Source organism: Chenopodium quinoa, unplaced genomic scaffold (genome assembly GCF_001683475.1).
Source record: "Chenopodium quinoa cultivar QQ74 unplaced genomic scaffold, ASM168347v1, whole genome shotgun sequence".
NCBI classification, from domain to species: domain Eukaryota; kingdom Viridiplantae; phylum Streptophyta; class Magnoliopsida; order Caryophyllales; family Amaranthaceae; genus Chenopodium; species Chenopodium quinoa.
Window position 1 is genome coordinate 1269176 of NW_018742815.1, and position 19822 is coordinate 1288997.

At 34.9% G+C, this 19822-nt stretch overlaps 2 protein-coding genes across 2 annotated transcripts; one reads left to right on the forward strand and one right to left on the reverse strand.

Annotated features, from left to right (window-relative positions):
- Positions 1 to 96: 96 nt before the first annotated feature.
- LOC110725636 lies at positions 97 to 1142 on the reverse strand. Its single transcript, XM_021905110.1, has one exon. The coding sequence runs from the start codon at positions 869 to 871 to the stop codon at positions 107 to 109; it is 765 nt and encodes a 254-aa protein (XP_021760802.1). The 5' UTR covers positions 872 to 1142; the 3' UTR covers positions 97 to 106.
- A 3151-nt stretch (positions 1143 to 4293) lies between these two features.
- On the forward strand, positions 4294 to 5951 carry LOC110725455 (ethylene-responsive transcription factor WIN1-like). Its single transcript, XM_021904932.1, has 2 exons — positions 4294 to 4460; positions 5047 to 5951. Exons 1-2 carry the CDS (start codon positions 4381 to 4383, stop codon positions 5636 to 5638), a joined length of 672 nt encoding a protein of 223 aa, XP_021760624.1. The 5' UTR covers positions 4294 to 4380; the 3' UTR covers positions 5639 to 5951.
- Positions 5952 to 19822: the final 13871 nt, after the last annotated feature.

Genomic DNA, 19822 nt, shown 5'->3' on the forward strand with positions numbered 1-19822 from the left:
GAGGAAACGACCACCCTTGTTGTTGATGTTGCTGACCCGGACCACCACGACTGCCACCAGACGTCTGGCCGCCGCCAGTACCGGGGCCGCGACCACCCCCTGCACTCTAACCACCGCCTGACTGTTTTCGGCCACCACCATTCTTCTTCGGATTTTTGTTCTTGCCACGTACCGAACCCGAATCAGCCCCGAAATCAGTATCTCGAGTAGAACCCGCCACCATTGCCGTAGCGGAGTGAGCAGCCTTTCTAGCCAAACCCGACTCCTCCAAAGTGAGCATCGATCGGGCTTGATAGAATTGAGGGAGGGGAGTGCTTTGCCGAATGAGTGTAGCAACACCATGGTAGGACTCTGTGAGACCGGCAACCAATTGAAGCACAAGACGATTGTTATCGACCGGTGCCCCTACATCTTTCAATTGGTCAGAAAGACTCTTGAGCCTTTGACAGTACGCCAAGGCGTTAGGGAAATCCTCCATTTTTGTGTTGGAGAATTCTTGTTCAAGGGTTACGGCTCTAGAGTTTTGATTATCTCGGAAAATATCACGCAATCTTTCCCAAGCCTCCATTGCCGTAGAATCCGGTTCAATAATTGTTTGCAAAAGATCCTTCGAAATGGTCGAATATATCCACCCAAGAACCAATGCATCCAATGTCGACCATAGCTCCTTTTCCTCATCGGTTGAAGGGGCAGCGACCTTCTTTTTCGGAGCAATAATATGGTTGAGAACCTTGTGAGATCGAGCGTGAATTTTGAAAAGTTCCGCCCAAGTGGAGTATGCAACATTGTCCAATTCAAGAGTAATTGGAATGTTGCTCTTAATGTTGGAAACAGTAAAAGCCGGGTGGAAAGAGGACTTGTTATCTGACATGCTTACTGTGAAAAACAGAGAAGAAGAGAAGAAAGGGGAAGAGAAGAAGAGAAGAAAGGGTGGAACAGAGCACTAGGGAGCAGCGGAAATTACCCTAAGCGACTGATACCATGAAGGAATTATATTCCGTGGTTTTCTCATTGCTATTCACTTTGTTTATATACACATTACAAGACTTATCTCAAGCCTACAATTAAGCCACTAATTAAGCTATAAGTTAGGATAAACTATGTACAGAATATCATAGAGCAATAAACTAGGTAACTGAATATTTACAAAGTCAACTGACGATATATTAGGAGTAATATATCTTAACACACACACATATATATATATATATATATATATATATATATATATATATATATATATATATATATATTCATTCTTGATGTGATTTTGTGCAGATTGGCCACTTTCTGACTACATGTTTTAATTAATTGTACTCGGTGACATATGTTTTTAAGCTATTGCTAGAGAATGGCTTAAAGAACAATTATTACTTACTTTTTACGTAAAGATTTACTTACTTTTTACAAGAAATTTCACGTACCAATTCATGAAGATCGAATTGAATAATGTACACATGAATATTCACCGTCTTAGACATCTTCAGTTATTGCTGATTCTTACTCCACCATATGTATAAGATGTGGATATAAATCAGAAAGGATATATGCTATATCCAATTTGATTGCGAAATTCATTTTTTTATTTTGGCATTCACATGAGATTTACATAAAATATTATCACTACTAGAAAACAGGTTGATTGCGACGGAAATTTTTCGTCGGAAACACCTTGTTTTCCGTCGCAAAACCCATTTGCGACGGAATTCCGTCGTAACTGGTTGTCGGAAAAACCCTTTTCCGACGGAATTTCCGGCGGATTTCAGTCCGCCGAGAACATTTTCAAGCACGACAAAGTCCCTCATAAAATTCCGACGGAATTGAATTCCGTCGTAAATGCCCGACGGAATTTCCGTCGGAAAATGCTTTAAAAAAAACAAAAAAAAAGCCACCGCCACGCTGTACCAGCCAACGCCACCGCAAGCCGTCACCCCTCACCACCTACCCCCACCTCACACAACCAGCAACTCACCAAGTCACCTAACCTACACCCAACCCCACCAACCGTATCACCACCCACACCAGAACCCTACCCACCAGCCACCTACACCAGATCCACCACCCCACTACCCACCTACAACCACCACCGCCACCTAACCATATTTACCACCCCACCACCCACCTAAAATCACCACAGCCACCACCAAAAATCACCACAGCCACCACCAAAAATCACCACAGCCACCACCAAAAATCATCACAATCCAGAATTTAACAAAAAAATAAAAAAAAATTAAAATCAAAATTGAAAAAAACGAAATAAAACAACAAAATAAAACCCACAAATACGGTCTCCATCCAACAGCCACCATCCACCACCACCATAAATTGTAAAAAAAAAATTCCAATAAAACAACAAAATAAAATCAAAATTGAAAAAAACGAAATACATACCTTAATTAGACCACACATAACCTCGAAATTGGGTTTAAGAGGCCAAATTCGACCATAAAAACTCTAGATCTAGAGTTTTCATGGTCGAATTTGACCCAAAAACCTTTGTTTTAAGCATGAAGAGAGAGAGTAAGGGCGAAATAGATGAATATTATTGTTGATGTTGATGCCGGCGATGGTGTTGTTGACGTTGGTGTTGTCGTTTTTCGTTGTTGATGGCGGCTATGGTGGGAGATTTGAGGGGAAAGTAGAGTAGAGGAGAGATAGAGAAGGAGAACGAGTGAGATTCAGAGAACGAAAGAAGGAGAACGAATTGAAAGAGAACGAATTGAAAGAGAATCAGAGAGCTGAGGAGTGAGAACGAATTGAAAGAGAAGGGGAGTGAGATTCAGAGAAAGAGAAGGGGAGGAGAGAGAAGAGGAAAGATAAGGAGGAGAAGAGGCGGATAAAAGAGAGGAGTGTTACGTTATTCTACGGTTGGTTTTTTTTAAAAAAAAAAAAAAAAAAAAATTCCGACGGAAAATTCCGTCGTAAATTTCCGACGGACTAAAAATCCGTCGGAAAAGGTAATTTCCTACGGAAATATCCGTCGGAAAGCCCCATATATTACGACGGATTTTAATTCCGTCGGAAATTTCGTACTTTACGACGGATTTTCTTGTCCGTCGGAATGGTTCCGTCGGAATTAAGCTGTTTTCTAGTAGTGTATTGATGGACACGACACGTACATATATAAGAATTTTTTCAACCATCTTTTTGCGGTGAGACAAGAATATATGGCTTAAATTGAAAAACGATTGATATATACTGCCATATGAACAAGTATGATCCAATCACTATATATTCTAACATAATAACTATCTTTTTCATTAACATTAAATTTGTTTCATGGAATTGTACACTGACATTAATGCTTTAGATATAGGACCATTTGCCCTAACAATGCTAATAAGTACCAAGATGGGACATTTGCTCAAATTCATCCATAAAGTTTGCACCTATAATATGTCTGGTTTGTAATGTAACAAAATGGCTTAAAAAATTCTATAATTTCTCTAAGGTATAAGTATTGCCAACAACAACAAATTAATTGGCACTATATATATTTCATAATTATTGAGAGTATATATAAAAATACTTCGATGAAGTAATATGAGTGTATATATTATTTCTAATTCATGATTGTTACTCTCTTAATCCTAAATATTTGCAATGTATTCGTAGTTGTTGTTTGACATGTACGCTTTTTAATATCAGTGATTAAGATGTAAAGTAGTGTAAATGGAAGTAAAAAGGACGAGTTTGTACTACACAGGTTTTAAAGTGATTCTATTAAGCATAATGTACACAGTATAATAATAAATACTCGGCTGATCGTACGCAATATCATCTAAATAAAACGTTTTTCAAGCCTATATTGGCGAATTAAAGTTAATTACTAGCATTATTGAGTTTGTTGCAAATCTTATAATCGTCTTAATATTAGCATTATTGAGTTTGTTGCAAATCTTATAATCGTCTTAATATCCTAACACTGATCATATCACAAAGGCACGTGCTGCAATTATTTAAAGACTGAATGAAACATGTACGTACACGTATTATTTTGTCGTATATGTATGTATGTAGCTAGCTACATAAGATTTCATTTAAGGATGTTTAATTTATTTGAGTATCTCCCTTTCTAATTACAACTGTGCTACCACTACAACAATTGTTCATCATAATGAATTTTTAGCTGGAAATGAACTTCGTACTATACAACTTAATATGTTTAGGCCCTCTCCAAGTCACAATGGGACAGTCCATAGTGACTCTTTGCACACTTTGTACGCCTCATATTTTATATATATATAGCACGAAAATTAAAACATGTCTATAACATACATTATCTTTACATTTCTTTCTCACTCTCTCTTCTTTATGTATTTCTCTATGAATTTTCTCCATCAAAGTATAGAAAAGAAGTAACAATCGAAAGCAATAATGGTACATTCCAAGAAATTTCGAGGCGTTAGGCAACGACAATGGGGATCTTGGGTGTCTGAGATTCGTCATCCTTTACTGTAAGCCTAATTTTCGTTTTAAGTGCATATATACTCGTAAAATATTAGGATATCCTGATATCCACCTCACGAAATTATATCATAATTTATTTACAACATACGGAGTATAAGCTAAAAAAACTAGCCTTTGCATATATTTAATGTAAAGTTGCTCATTCATCATGATGGAATTATCGCATGTACATACATTCTTAATTTGTGCAATATTGCTAAAATGCTAGTTAATGGTCCTCTCTAATATTAATTCCTTTGTTATGGACATGTTTCCTTTAATTAGGCAGGTTATATTTTTTTTAGGATGACATAAGTATACAAATAAAGTTAGGATTGTCTTCTCGTAAGATTGCATCTTAAATTATTAGAAAAAGAAAATAAGTGATATTGTTGACGGTCTTTAGGTAGGTATACATGTCTATTGTTATGGTTGAATCTTTTCAATGTAAATTAATATGCAGTTAATACAATTTGTTAATCAGTGGATATGTAGTTTAATTCATCTTTATTGAATTTTGTTACATTATTACAAGCTAGTTGTCAAATAATTTTTTTTTTTCTTGCATGTGTCTTAATATATATTATGATCAAGTAAGAAGAGGGTGTGGCTAGGCACATTTGACACAGCAGAAGCAGAAGCAAAAGCTTATGATCAAGCAGCAATTTTAATGTGTGGAAGAAATGCCAAGTCCAATTTTCCACTTTCTCAAAATATAAATGAATTAGAAGAGCTTAATTACAATAAAAATAAGCTCAATTACAAGGGTAGTAACCCTAACTCCCTAAAATCATCTTCCTCTAACACACATGAGAAATTATCCCAAGCACTTCATGCCAAGCTTTGCAAGTCCAACAAGGTTCCATCCTCGTCTCTAACTTGCCTAAGGCTCGACACTGAGAACTCCCACATTGGTGTATGGCAAAAGCGAGCTGGTCCAAGCCCTAATTCAAAATGGGTCAAAACGGTCACATTCGAGGATAATAAAAACATCAAGGTTGGTGATATTGATCATGAAGAGTGTAACAAAGAACAAGAGGGTCAAGAAGAAAGAGTAACTTCTCCTAGTATTGGTACATTTGGTATAGTTCATGATCATGATCATGTTCATGTGTTGGATGAAGAGGAAAAGGTTGCATTGCAAATGATAGAGGAACTTCTTAGTAGAAATTATTGCTCTAACTAAGCTAGTCTTTATGTAACTAGGTTTGGATCTTTTGGTTGTTATTTAGCTTGTTACAATTCAAGATATATGTCATAGTAATATATGATGCTAAGATAGTATATTATGTAAGAAAGTTCTTACTAAGTGTGAACATCTTCTACATGACTATAAATTGAAGGACTAGGGATGCAATATTACTAAAAAATTGAAATACAACAAATAAATAAATAGAGGGTACAATTATTGTACTTACTTGCATAGATAAGGCAAGTTTAAGATCGATTGGTCTTTATCAAAATGGTATGTACTAGGAATTGAAGTAACATACACAATAATAAATATTTATCGAGTACAATATTACATGATTTTGCAGACTATTGGTTGATATATATATATATATATATATATGTTGATAAGTATATTAGGTGACTCGTACTTCGTAGCTTTGTCCGCCCGATCGGGCGGACATTGCCCGGTCTGACCGGGCGGAAGAAGAAGAGGTGCCTGGCAAATTCGTTGAAGAAGCTGCTCTCGCGCCCGACCGGGCGAGCCTTCGCCCGACCGGGCGAGCCTTCGCCCGATCGGGCAGACCTTGCCCGGTCTGACCGGGCGGTGGGGGTTGGATACGTTGAAGCATTCGTATGGAGTTTTCTTCTCGCGCCCGATCGGGCAGACCTTGCCCGGTCTGACCGGGCGGAGAAGGAAAAATGCGGAGACGCGGATTTTACGATTTAAAGTTATCTTTTATGTTATCTTTTTGCCCAAGTATCTTTTATTTTAGGGATTAATATAAAACCTCCCTAATATCAGTATTAGGGTTAAGAAGAGAGAGAGAGTGAGAGCCGTTCTTGAGAAATACAAGAATCATCTTTGTAATCTTTGCAGTTTATAGTGAAATCATTCGATCTCGGTGCCCGTGGACGTAGCTATCACATCGATAGTGAACCACGTAAATTCTTGGTGTTGTTCTTATTGTTTGCATTGAATTTCTTTATTGTTTTCTTGTTTGTTTTCGACCTTTGCTTCCGCTGTCGCACAACAATTGGTATCAAGAGCTCAGGTTCAATCCTTGGAGAGTTTCTTGAAGATAACAATGGCAGGAGATTCAACAATAAGAATTGAGAAGTTTACCGGGAAAAATAGTTTCGGGCTATGGCAAATTAAGATGAAGGCTCTGTTAAAACAACAGCAGATATGGCGTCCGTTGGCTCCAAAGAGTACTACTTCGGAGTCAGGAGACGGACCGACTGACTCGCAGTTAGAAGTTATGGAAGAGAAGGCACACTCTACCATATTACTTAGTCTTGATGATCAAATCATCACGGAGGTTGCTGATCAGGAAACGGCGGCTGGATTGTGGCTGAAGCTGGAGTCATTGTATATGACTAAGTCGTTGACCAACAAATTATTACTGAAACAGCGGTTGTTTAGCCTCCGGATGCAGTCAGGTACTTCCTTACGGGAACATCTAGAAAAACTTAACTCTATTTTGCTTGATTTACGTAATTTAGATGTTAAAATTGATGATGAGGATGCTGCGTTGATTTTACTTGTATCTCTACCGTCTAGCTTTGAGAATTTTGTAGAGTCTTTTGTTGTTGGTAAGGATTCTATAACCTTAGAAGAAGTGAAGGCAGCACTTCATACTAGGGAACTCAGAATGAAAGCTACGAGTGATAATGGGGATAATGGTAGTGGGTTGTTTGTTAAGTCCGGAAAGTCTAAAAAGAATAAGGGGTTTAACAAGGGGAACAATGCTGGGTCGGGTGCTGGAAACGGCAAGGATGGATCTAGTAAAACTACTACTAAAACATGTTATTACTGTAAAGAACCGGGTCACTTTAGGAATAATTGTCCGGTGAGGAAAAACAAGTCCCAGGCTGCTGTAGTTGAAGAGAAACCGAATGAGAGCTATAATTCAGAGGAAGATTTAGCATTAGTCAGTTCTGCTAGGTCTGATGATTTATCTGATAACTGGGTTCTAGATTCGGGGTGTTCGTTCCATATGTGTCCACGTCGAGATTGGTTTGATACATATGAACCTCGCAATGGGGGTATGGTTATAGTCGGTAACAATGCTCCATGTAAGGTCACAGGTATTGGTTCCATGAGGTTGAGGACTGTTGATGGGCGGAGGTTAACTTTGACTAATGTACGGCATGTTCCTGCTTTAGGAAAGAATCTGATTTCATTGGGTACCCTGGATGAATTGGGGTACAATGGTGTGTTTTCAGATGGGGAGTTGTGTATTTTCAGAGGTTCTGAGTTGGTACTTAAGGGTATCAAAAGGAACACCCTCTATGTTTTTGAGGGTGTTACACTGCCTAGTTCTGCGGTTTGCGCATCTGTATCTCACCAGGAGATGACTAAGATTTGGCACATGAGGCTTGGTCATATGGGGGAGAAGGGGATGCAGCTATTGTCCAAGAGGGGTCTTCTATCCGGGGTCAAGGTTGCCAACCTTGAATTTTGTGAGCATTGTGTGTTTGGTAAGAAACACAGGTCAAAGTTCAGCAAGGGTGCTCACATTACTGATGCAGTGCTCGATTACATCCATTCAGATTGCTGGGGTCCATCTAGAGTTGAAGGTATGGGAGGTTACCACTATTTTGTGTCATTTGTTGATGACAAGTCCCGATACACATGGCTTAGGTTGCTTAAGTCAAAGGATGAGGCCTTCAAAGTTTTCAAGCAATGGAAAGCTTTGGTGGAAAATCGACAAGGAAGGAAGATCAAGAAGCTACGAACGGACAATGGGCTAGAGTTTTGCAAAGACGAGTTTAATCAGTTCTGTGCAGATGAGGGTATAGGTCGGCATCATACTGTCAGGAAGACACCACAGCAGAACGGTGTAGCAGAACGGGTTAATCAGACACTGCTAGAGAGAGTCCGATGCATGCTCTCCAATGCAGGGCTTGGGAGGAGGTACTGGAGTGAAGCTGTGTTAACAGCTTGTTATGTCATTAATAGGGGTCCTCATTCTGGAATTGATTCCAAGATTCCGTTTGAGATCTGGAGTGGTAAGTTGCCTAATTTTTCGAATTTGAAGATTTTTGGTTGTGTTGCTTATTATCATGTTATTGAGGGTAAGCTGGATCCACGAGCCAAGAAGGGGTGTTTTGTTGGGTACGGGGATGGTGTGAAGGGGTTTAGAATTTTTTCACCTTCGGAGGGTCGGGTCATTCTTAGTAGGGATGTTACTTTCGATGAAAACACCATGTATTCAATTAAAAATGCAGAGATTTCAGATTTGAGAAGGGAAGGAGACAATTTATTACAGACAGATGGGGTACTTGAGGTACATCAGTCTACCATTGCTGATTTACCTCGGGTACAATATATTGATGATGATGCTGATGTTCCAGTGCCGGGTACTCCTGAACCTGAGATTACTCCTACTCATTCTAACTCTGGGGATGAGGTGGAGCAATCTAATCAGGGGTCATCTAGTCAACCTGACACCATTCTTGAGATGCCTAAACGAGTTATCAAGAAGCCTGTTAGATTGATTGAAGAGATGGAGGGAAGAAATTGCTGTGTTGATGCGATGACAGGTTATGCATTGAGTGTAGCTGATGATGTAGAGTCATTTGAACCTGCCACATATAAACAAGCAATTAGTTGTAGTGAGTCTGCGCAATGGCTTGCCGCAATGGGTGAAGAGATGCAGTCCCTTTACAAGAACAGAGTGTGGGAACTGGTAAAGGTACCGGAAGGGAGGAAGCTTGTGGGTTGTAAATGGATTTACAAGAAGAAAGAAGGGTTGTCGGAAACTGAGCAAATACGTTTTAAGGCTAGGCTAGTTGCTAAGGGGTTCAGTCAGGTAGAAGGGGTTGACTTTGTTGAGATATTCTCACCTGTGGTTCGACATACTTCTATCCGTGTGTTATTGTCAATTGTAGCACATTTTGATCTTGAGCTGGAGCAGTTGGATGTTAAAACGGCCTTCCTTCATGGCGATTTGGAGGAGGAGATTCTGATGAAGCAGCCCGAAGGATTCGAAGCTCCTGGAAAGGAACACTATGCCTGCAGATTGCTAAAGTCATTGTATGGACTTAAGCAATCCCCCCGACAGTGGTACAAAAGGTTTGATTCTTTTATGGTTTCACAAGGTTTTGACAGGAATTCATATGATTGCTGTGTGTATCATAGTAAGCTGGATAATGGTTCCATGATTTATCTTTTGTTATATGTTGATGACATGTTGGTTGCCACAAAGAATAAATCTGATATTGCTAGATTAAAGGAGATGCTTAACTCGGAGTTTGACATGAAAGACTTGGGTGCAGCTAGGAAGATTTTGGGTATGGAGATCTACAGGGATCGGGCTAGAGGTAAGCTTTTCTTGACTCAGAAAAGCTACATTGAAAAGATTTTGTCTCGTTTTGGGATGGAAAAATCGAAGCCTATAAGTACGCCAACTACTGTTAGTTGTAAGTTGTCTTTGTCTATGTCACCTCAATCAGAGGAGGAGTTGTCTTATATGTCTAGAGTTCCATATGCAAACGCGGTTGGTTGTTTGATGTATGCTATGGTCTGTACTAGGCCGGATATTGCGCATGCTGTTAGTGTTGTAAGCAGGTTTATGGCTCGACCTGGGAGGGAACACTGGCAAGGGGTGAAAAGGATTTTTCGCTACCTGAGAGGGACAACTGATATTGGTCTTGTGTACGGGAATGGTAGGGAATGCTTGGTCACTGGGTACAGTGATTCTGATTATGCAGCTGATGTGGATACCAGGAGGTCTGTGACTGGTTATGTGTTCACTTTGGGTGGTTCTGTGGTTAGTTGGAAGTCTACATTGCAATCATCAGTTACGTTGTCAACTACTGAAGCTGAGTATATGGCTTTAACTTCTGCAGCTAAGGAGTCTATTTGGCTCAAAGGCCTAGTAGGTGAACTGGGTATTGCACAGGATTTTGCTACAGTGTATTGTGATAGTCTAAGTGCGATTTGCTTAGCTAAAGATCAAGTACACCATGATCGGACGAAGCACATTGATGTCAGGTATCATTTCTTGCGTACTGACAAGAGGATTAAGGTGAAGAAGATTGGGACTGCTGACAACCCGGCTGATTTCTTCACTAAGCCTGTTCCGTTTAGCAAGTTTAAACATTGCTTAGACTTGCTAAATATTGATTACTACGTGATGTAGTAGGCCCTGAGGGGCGAAGTTGGGGAGCTCCTGGTGTAGGTGTGTTGGCATTAAGGTGGAGCTTGCCCGGGGCTTGTGATGCAGGTGGAGCATTATGAGTTGTTATACTTGGAGACGAGTATGTGATGGGTCTTGGTTGAAGACTTATCGGGATGTATGGCTTATGCATGAGTCCTGCATCGGGTTTGGCTTGAGATGTTTTTTCACTATGTCTTGATGGGGTCGTTTGCTGACTACGAGTTCTCGTCAAGGTGGAGATTGTTGATAAGTATATTAGGTGACTCGTACTTCGTAGCTTTGTCCGCCCGATCGGGCGGACATTGCCCGGTCTGACCGGGCGGAAGAAGAAGAGGTGCCTGGCAAATTCGTTGAAGAAGCTGCTCTCGCGCCCGACCGGGCGAGCCTTCGCCCGACCGGGCGAGCCTTCGCCCGATCGGGCAGACCTTGCCCGGTCTGACCGGGCGGTGGGGGTTGGATACGTTGAAGCATTCGTATGGAGTTTTCTTCTCGCGCCCGATCGGGCAGACCTTGCCCGGTCTGACCGGGCGGAGAAGGAAAAATGCGGAGACGCGGATTTTACGATTTAAAGTTATCTTTTATGTTATCTTTTTGCCCAAGTATCTTTTATTTTAGGGATTAATATAAAACCTCCCTAATATCAGTATTAGGGTTAAGAAGAGAGAGAGAGTGAGAGCCGTTCTTGAGAAATACAAGAATCATCTTTGTAATCTTTGCAGTTTATAGTGAAATCATTCGATCTCGGTGCCCGTGGACGTAGCTATCACATCGATAGTGAACCACGTAAATTCTTGGTGTTGTTCTTATTGTTTGCATTGAATTTCTTTATTGTTTTCTTGTTTGTTTTCGACCTTTGCTTCCGCTGTCGCACAACAATATATATATATATATATATATATATATATTCTTATTTTTATGAACGAATATTTTACCGGTCCCTTAACTTCACAACATTTACGTAAAAAGTTGTATTCATTCGTTAAAAGGAATATGAATACAAGTATATGATTAGCATGCCTTTAATTTGGATGTGTTGTTTGGATATCATGAGATTTGAAGAATTTATGCTAATTGTTTATATGAATTACTACCTCCGTTACATATTATGTGCAACCATTTGACATAAAGCAGAGAGGGAAAATGTTTAATCGTTGCACATAACCTGAAACAGAGGTAGTATATCACATTGTTAATAATGCAAAATCATCAAGGTTATTGACTCATATATGAATTTATCTTATAGCATCACCCCAAGATTGCTATAAAAGTATCTTTGACAATTTTATTGTACAATCAGTAGTTGCGCAATACACTATGTGCATATTCTTGGATTATGATATTTGTGAATATTCTCATATTTTAGGACCGTGTATTGAAATGTCTATTCTGTTAAGGAGTTGATTAAAAAAGTTCTAAGATCCGTCAAAGTGGTTAAACTTTAGGGGAAGTAATTGGTAGAAACTAGTTCATCACAACCCCTACAAATGGTTACTACCTAGCTAGCTAATTCCTACACAAGAAATGTATTTATATTGCATAGTACTAAGTCTACAAACATGCATAAAATGTGAGAATATAGGTTTTAACCATGAGTAAACCTTATACATAAACTAAATATACTCGAACATTTAACCGTACCTTACATGTTTTTACCTCAAAAACTTTTACTTTTTAGTCTCATGCACATTTTATTCAATATCCTTTTTCATTAATCAATGTTATGATACATATATAAAACACATACATAGGATAAAATATAAACTTATGACCACCAAAATCATCGTTCCAGAGAGCGAGGGATAGCTCAAGTGTTTCCTTTAAAACTATTGTTCCATCAATCCATCATGAAAGTGAACCATATTGCACATTTATAACAATCCTTGATTAATCAAAACATTGTTTTAAACAATTACATGACCGTCCAAACATGAAATATAACATCATGCACCGCAAAACACCAATGTCATTTAATTTGCTTGATAATAAAATATCTTTTTTTTTTCTTTTTTTCTTTTCTTTTCTTTTTTTTTTCTTTTTTTTTTTTTGCAATTTTATTTCAAGTATAAATACTTTCGAAATAAGGATACCCCTTCAACCATACTAAGAGCCGGTTATGATTACACTTTTTGTGTGATATTAAAGGATAAACATGTATGATTTGCTAATCATAAGCTATTGTAATGACAATTTGGATTCATATTGTAATGAAAAATTTTAAATTCTTATGTATGTCGTTACTCCATTTTAATTTTATCATGTCCAATTTAATTAAGCTTATACATATATTTCATTAAATGAAAAATCTATTATTGTGTCTTCATCTTATATGAATAATTAAATTATATCTGCTCATGTTAAGTAATGTATAATTTTTGTAATTTTGCTATTAACGGATTTTGATAGGATGACATGCATTTGGATCTTCTAATTCCTATTTCAATGAGATTATAATTGGATTGTACTCTTAAGCATGTCATCATTTTTTCTCTCTTTTGATAAAATTAAAAAAAAAAATTGAAAGAGTACTTGACTAATTTTATTTTAACATTTGTTCATTATTTCAAATCCTTCCTAACTCATGGCACCAGTATAAAAAACCTTATACTACATATATTCATAAAGTTGACCGTAAAATCTATAATGGTAGAATAACGTAAAAGTTTGATCAAGATTCAATTTAATGATTAATTCAATCACTACTTAAAAATGGAGTACGTACAAACCATACGGCTATAAATTACTCCCTTCGTTTTTAAATATTTGCTCCACTTTTTTTTTTCGGCCGTTTTTAAATACTTGCTCCACTTTTTTTTTTCGGCCGTTTTTAAATACTTGCTCCATTTCCTTATTTGGAAAATTTTTACAATATTTAATTCATTTCTACTATCTAGTGGACCCAACAAATATCATATTTTATTCATTTCATATTCTCTCACCTCCAATTTCTCCACTACTTATACTTTTTACAATTTTTTATTCTTTCACCAACCCCACTACCTACATATTTTATTACTTTCTTCAATTTCTTCTAAAACTCCGCGCATGGAGAAATGAAGCAAGTATTTAAAAACGGAGGGAGTAAGAGTTAAATTAGCTAAACATTTTATAAATGGACACATAATTTTATCATATATTCTTAGATGACTAGATCAATATTATGCTTACTTCGTATTTTGAGGTATAAAACTTCATTAAACCAGGCTCACGTCAAAATAATGCTTGCTTGGCTCACCAGGCCCAATATATACACTACTAAATAAATATATCATTGCCCAAGTGTAGGCCAATGTTTATTGTTTTTGCTTCTAAAGTATAGGTTATAGCTAGTGTTAAGTGTTGACAAATTTTATTTTTTCTTTTAAGTAATTGTGTTGACAAATCTAATATCTTAGAGAGATTTTAGAGAGTCACATATTTAATTTTCTAGCGCACCATGGAGAAGCTGACACATGTATAATTTGAAAAAAAGTAATGATGTCAGCGGTTATTCCTTTAATAATATTTACAGATAATTAATGAAAAAATAATAACTTATATCGGCCAAACTTAATTTTGAAGTTTAAAATGAAATTGTAATTAATTATTTGGAATGGAAGAAGTATGAAGTATTCCACTATTCTGATTTACATTATGTTCTCATTTATCTACATATGATTTTATAAACAGTGTTAGGCTAAAGTTGATGGTTTTACTCCATATTATATTTGAGTAATTTGACTTATAATTTTGTAATGTCTTGTTGTAACACTAGAAATATTGATTTTCTATCAAAGTACTCCAATATTTTATAAAAAAAATCACCAGTATTTTCCCAAGCTCTGGGCTTGTGGACTGTGGGGCCTGGCCCATGTGGGGTTGGAAATATTGGATATTTGGATATGCTTCCGTATATGCTCAAAAAGAAATAATGTGTTCTCTTTTTAATTTAATCTTTTTTTTTTAATTACTTTATTTTATCCTTTGGTCTTATCTTGTTCTTTAATTGGAGTTTTGATGTTGAAACTATTTGGTTTATTTTATCTTTATTGGGGAGGGGGTAGATCAAGGTGTAATAATGTTTAATAGTGTGACATGGCAACCTACATATTACACACAAAAAAAAAGGGATAATTTGGATTTGGATATAATTACTTCAATTCATATAATATACTATTAAAATACATATTCACTAGATGAAGCTCGGGTGATGCACGGTTTGTTAGTATTTTTCTTAAAAAATATTTTTCATATTTATGTGATTTTTGTTATTATATTAGCTTTAAAATATTCGATAAAATTCTTAATCTCAAAGATAATATTTTGTATTTAATTAATCTAAACTTTAGTATCTCATTCGTCAAATTTGCTTACATGACATTTGAATTATTTAATTGTAAAAGAAATTAATAATATCTTATTTAATTGGCTACAACTTAAATTTATAATCCTACATGGCGCACTAAGAAAATTAAATCCTACGTGACTCTCTAAAAACTCAGGGAAAAACTCCCCTTTATATATATATATATATATATATATATATATATATATATATATATATATATATATATATATATATATTAGATTGTATAGAAGATAAAACTTGATACTCGCATGTAGAATATGTCATAACACTCAAATAATTAACTTTCCAAGAAAATAATTAAAATAAGTTGAATGTTGTGTGAAAAAACAAAAATTCAACTCTTATATTAGGACAAAAATTTAGAGTTTGAGTCACAACTCCAACTTTTATAACTAACTATGATAGATTGATAGGTGATGATGTTACTAATTTATAACAAATAAAACCTACTAATCATGTAGTGGGATAATTACTAATGGATCGTGCATAGAAGATGAGTTAAATATTATGGTACGTTAAATTAAAATTAGTTTAGTTTATTAATACTTAATTGAATAGTCGAGTAGAGTACTTGCTAATAAATAAAATCTATGGGGAAAAAAAAATCCCTACCCCTTCAAAGATATATAATAGTGCCCAAGAAGTCAAAAGGAAAGATGCGTCCTTTATAACATAAGTAATTTGGTTGGATCCATATATTAATGGTGTACAGTTCATGACATACAATAATTATATCTATTTCGTGGAATCATTGACATTGCGCTTCATAACAATGTATTCCACTCTTTTTCCTTAGAGAATTTATGTTTTTATAAAAGTAATCAAAACAATCTAGATCCAAATTTTGTTGATAAAATTATATTAGGCACATTCCAAATCAATACCAATTAACATCTAACATATAGTACGGAGTATTGATTTTAAGCACAATTCAAAAAAAATAAGTTAAATTAACTTCAAAAACAATAAACATAATCCTGAATTTTAATAACACTATCTATTTTAAAAAAAAATTCCATAAGAACCACAAAAAGCTAGTTTACTATTGGGCCAATAACTTTTTTTCATGTTAATGTTATATCTGGTGTGAATTATATATTATATTTAAGTAATATTATACTGAGAGTATTTCATCCCCACCTGTCTCAAATAAATTTTATGGCACAATCTTGAATTACAAGTTGGAAAATATTATGTAATTCAAAGTAATAATGCCTCCATATATGCTACAATAATTTTGCTAGTGGGACACAATACCTGCACTGTATTGTTCTAACAAAACAATTTATGTATCATAAATCAATATCTTAAGCATATAAAATTATGGTGTGATTTATTCCAACTTAAACAATCCATCTTATATATAGTCATGTAATCTAATGATGGTGAAACATTGATTTCATCAACTAGTAGAAGAATTCGTTTCAATATACTGAAAAACATTGAAACATTCTTGTAAAAAAGGCTAAATATTAAAGCATATTCCTCGTCAAATAAACAAATATAAATTCAATTCAGAACGTAGATCTGCATGACACAGAGAATCCTCGTACGGAACAGATACCTACTTAAAAATAATATAACCCTCCACTTTCAATTATTGATGTCACATACCAGATCTTGGAAAAAAAAATATCCTTAAAACATTATAAAATTATGATAATAGCAGTCTTATACTCATGATTAAGCTGAACTTGAGCCGAACACTCTCCCATAAAAGTCAACATCCGTTGCCAGAACATATCAAATCGAATTTTGAACAAATCTATCATTCAACCACTCTCAAAATCTTCTCTTCCTTAATCATAGAGACAATTAAAGTTCAAACTTAGATCTAGAAAATTAAAAAGGGCCAAAAAGCCAAATTTTGAACAAATAAAATGTGGGTTAAGAGCTCAATAATAATAGATTCCTTAGTTGATCCAAGAATATACCAAGCAAAAATCCGGACCTTCTTGGGTAAAGTAAAAATGTCCCTTAATAATATGCTCATTGAGTAAAGTATAAACTTTCGTGCCTAAATAATATGCTCTTCAAACTTTCAACATTTGAATTTTTCTTTTTGTTTTTGTTTAATTTAATCATTATTTTTCTTGGTTGAAGATGTCACTTCCTTTGAATAAATGCCGATTTTCTTTTTTATTTTATTAATTAAATAAATTTCTTTTTATTAGTTGGTGGGGACAAAGTCAGCATATTCTTATGCCCTTAGAATTATACCATACTTATTTAATGAGCAAATGACGGTGTAATTGGCTCGACTCGGCTCGAGCCGGTTTGTCCAAGCTAAGCTGCGTTTCTTGACTTTATTGATTTTATTATATAGTTCAAGTAACCTAAACATATTTTCCTCTCAATAAATGACAAAAATAAATAATTTCAATGTTATTGTTTGTACAACTTTTTGAAGTATTGCTTGGATTTGACAATACCTTTACAAGTTACTCCGTAGTTCTTTGTATTCAACGTTGAGTTCTGAAAGCTGAGCTTATATCAGCTATAAGCTAGAGTTCTGTACAAATGAGTTGCTCAAAAGATTTATGCATATTTTTTTCTTGGTCATGAATTTTATTCACGTTATTATTATTCTTAGTGTTATTGTACGAGGCTTATTTTCAGTCTAACTACGGCTTCAAGTGAAGCCGTTACACAAATAATGGATTTTTATTTTTATTTTGGCAAATATTTGAATAATTAAAATTTAATTTGTTGAATACTAGGTATTATTTTTCGAGTATTTTGATGATAAAAAAAATTATAATTCGTATATGTTTTACGAGGGCTTGTAATGTAATTTTTTTTTTTTGTTGTTGCAAAAGTGGGCCAAGCCCTACAAACAAACCGAAATAAAACTAGATAATAAGCCTAGGGGTGGTAACACCAACGACATCCTCCCAAAGAAGGTTTCTTATTTCGATTGGAGGAGCATTGAAATAAGCAATCCTTCCTTCAAGAACGACCCCAATGTTGGCTAACCTTTCCGCAACCTTATTACCTTCCCTAATGTTTTACGAGGGCTTGTAATGTATCATAGTGATATTGATTCAAAATTAGTACTCGTATTAAATACTATGTTTACAAAAAAATTGAGTGAGTGTGATTACGTTCAATATTTATGTTTATCTGTACGTACGAATGAGTAATATGAGTATTCGATTGGAAATTGCATGTTATGATATTAAAAGTCATATTATGTTATGAGTGGGCTACTGGGCTTCAACATTGCTGACTTTAATCGAAACAACACTTTTTCTTTTTGAAATTAATACCCACTTAAAATGATACCTCTATTTTATGAGCTATAGAGTAATTTTTACAGATTTTAATTAGTGTCTATCTAGAACATATAAAATGTAATTTATAATTTCTCGACTTTATTTTAGTTGCAACAATTTTTCACTTACTATTACACATTATCTTTATCTTTAATGATTTATATTTGAGTAAAAGTATAGTAATGTAGGATTTTGTTAGATTAGCCTTAATGTATACTCCCTCCTAAAACTCCGCGCATGGAGAATGGAGCAAGTATTTAAAAATGGATGGAGTACCTATAAATTTGTTATAATTTAAATTAATACTTAAAGGTGTGTTTTTTTTCACTTGATTTTCAATTATTTAAATTTATCTGAATTAAACTAAACTTATGTGATGAACTTAACTTATCTGAAATTATTAGAATTTATTAAAACTTGTTTAAACTTGGGTACTCAACTCTTATCAAAATTTATTTTTCTTAAATTAAACTTATTTGAAATTATTAGACTTTAGTAAGTAAAAATAAAGTGGGTTAAAAAAAAAAAGTAAAAATAAGGTGAACGTAACAGACCTTTATGGTTATTAATGACTGAAGCTATGCATTAACAAGCATGAAAATAAAACTATTGTAGTTAAACATAAGTGAAGGAAGTATATGATAATATTTTGAAGTATTGTACATGTTTGTTTGAATTTAAAGCACGAATTGTGTGTATATGAATCTAGTATATATGGTGTAAAGTATTGCTTAGGCCACCTTACAATTGAAGTATAATTTTAAATCAATGTTTCAAAAGGTAAACTTTCATTTACACGCAAATTGAAATTGTGGGTGGATGATTGAACTTCATGCTGTTCTTTATTCAAATTCTCCTTTTGTCATTAGAGTTTCATAGTGGTTATTCATTTTTGTATTTTCAATTTTACCGATTATTAAACATTTAAACCTCATCCAAAGTGTGAACCATCGAGTTCTTCTTTTTGAAAATATGTACTTGATTATAGTTACATTAAAAAGGGCTCAAAACAGCAGTATGTAGGTTTTGGAGTAAGTTCTTTGTTAAACTCTTATTATCAATAGATCTATATGAAATAAATGATTATATCAAGAAATATAATTCGTAGGCGACATTATACGTTTCTCTTTTTATAAATAACGTCATTTAAATCCATGTAAGATCCTTTTATTTTCGTATATAATACATTAATAATTTTTTATATAAATATGACTTTGAATATGCTTTATCGTGTAATTTAACATGTACCCATATAATATATATTTAATCTAAAGGTATCTATAATATATTGTCATTGTACGAAAAGTACAAGTCTTTTAAAGTCATACCTATATAACTTTTTCAACGGTGGATAGAATATTCTATCAATATGCTAAAAACATATTATAACATGGAACATACATAGCTAGATT

What these genes read in the sequence shown, in the direction of transcription:
- LOC110725455 (XM_021904932.1), top strand. Translation starts at nt 4,381, where the DNA reads ATGGTACATTCCAAGAAATTTCGAGGCGTTAGGCAACGACAATGGGGA. An exon ending in GAGATTCGTCATCCTTTACT is followed by an intron (nt 4,461 to 5,046) that starts GTAAGCCTAATT and finishes ATTATGATCAAG; the next exon opens with TAAGAAGAGGGTGTGGCTAG.
- LOC110725636 (XM_021905110.1), bottom strand. Translation starts at nt 871, where the DNA reads ATGTCAGATAACAAGTCCTCTTTCCACCCGGCTTTTACTGTTTCCAAC.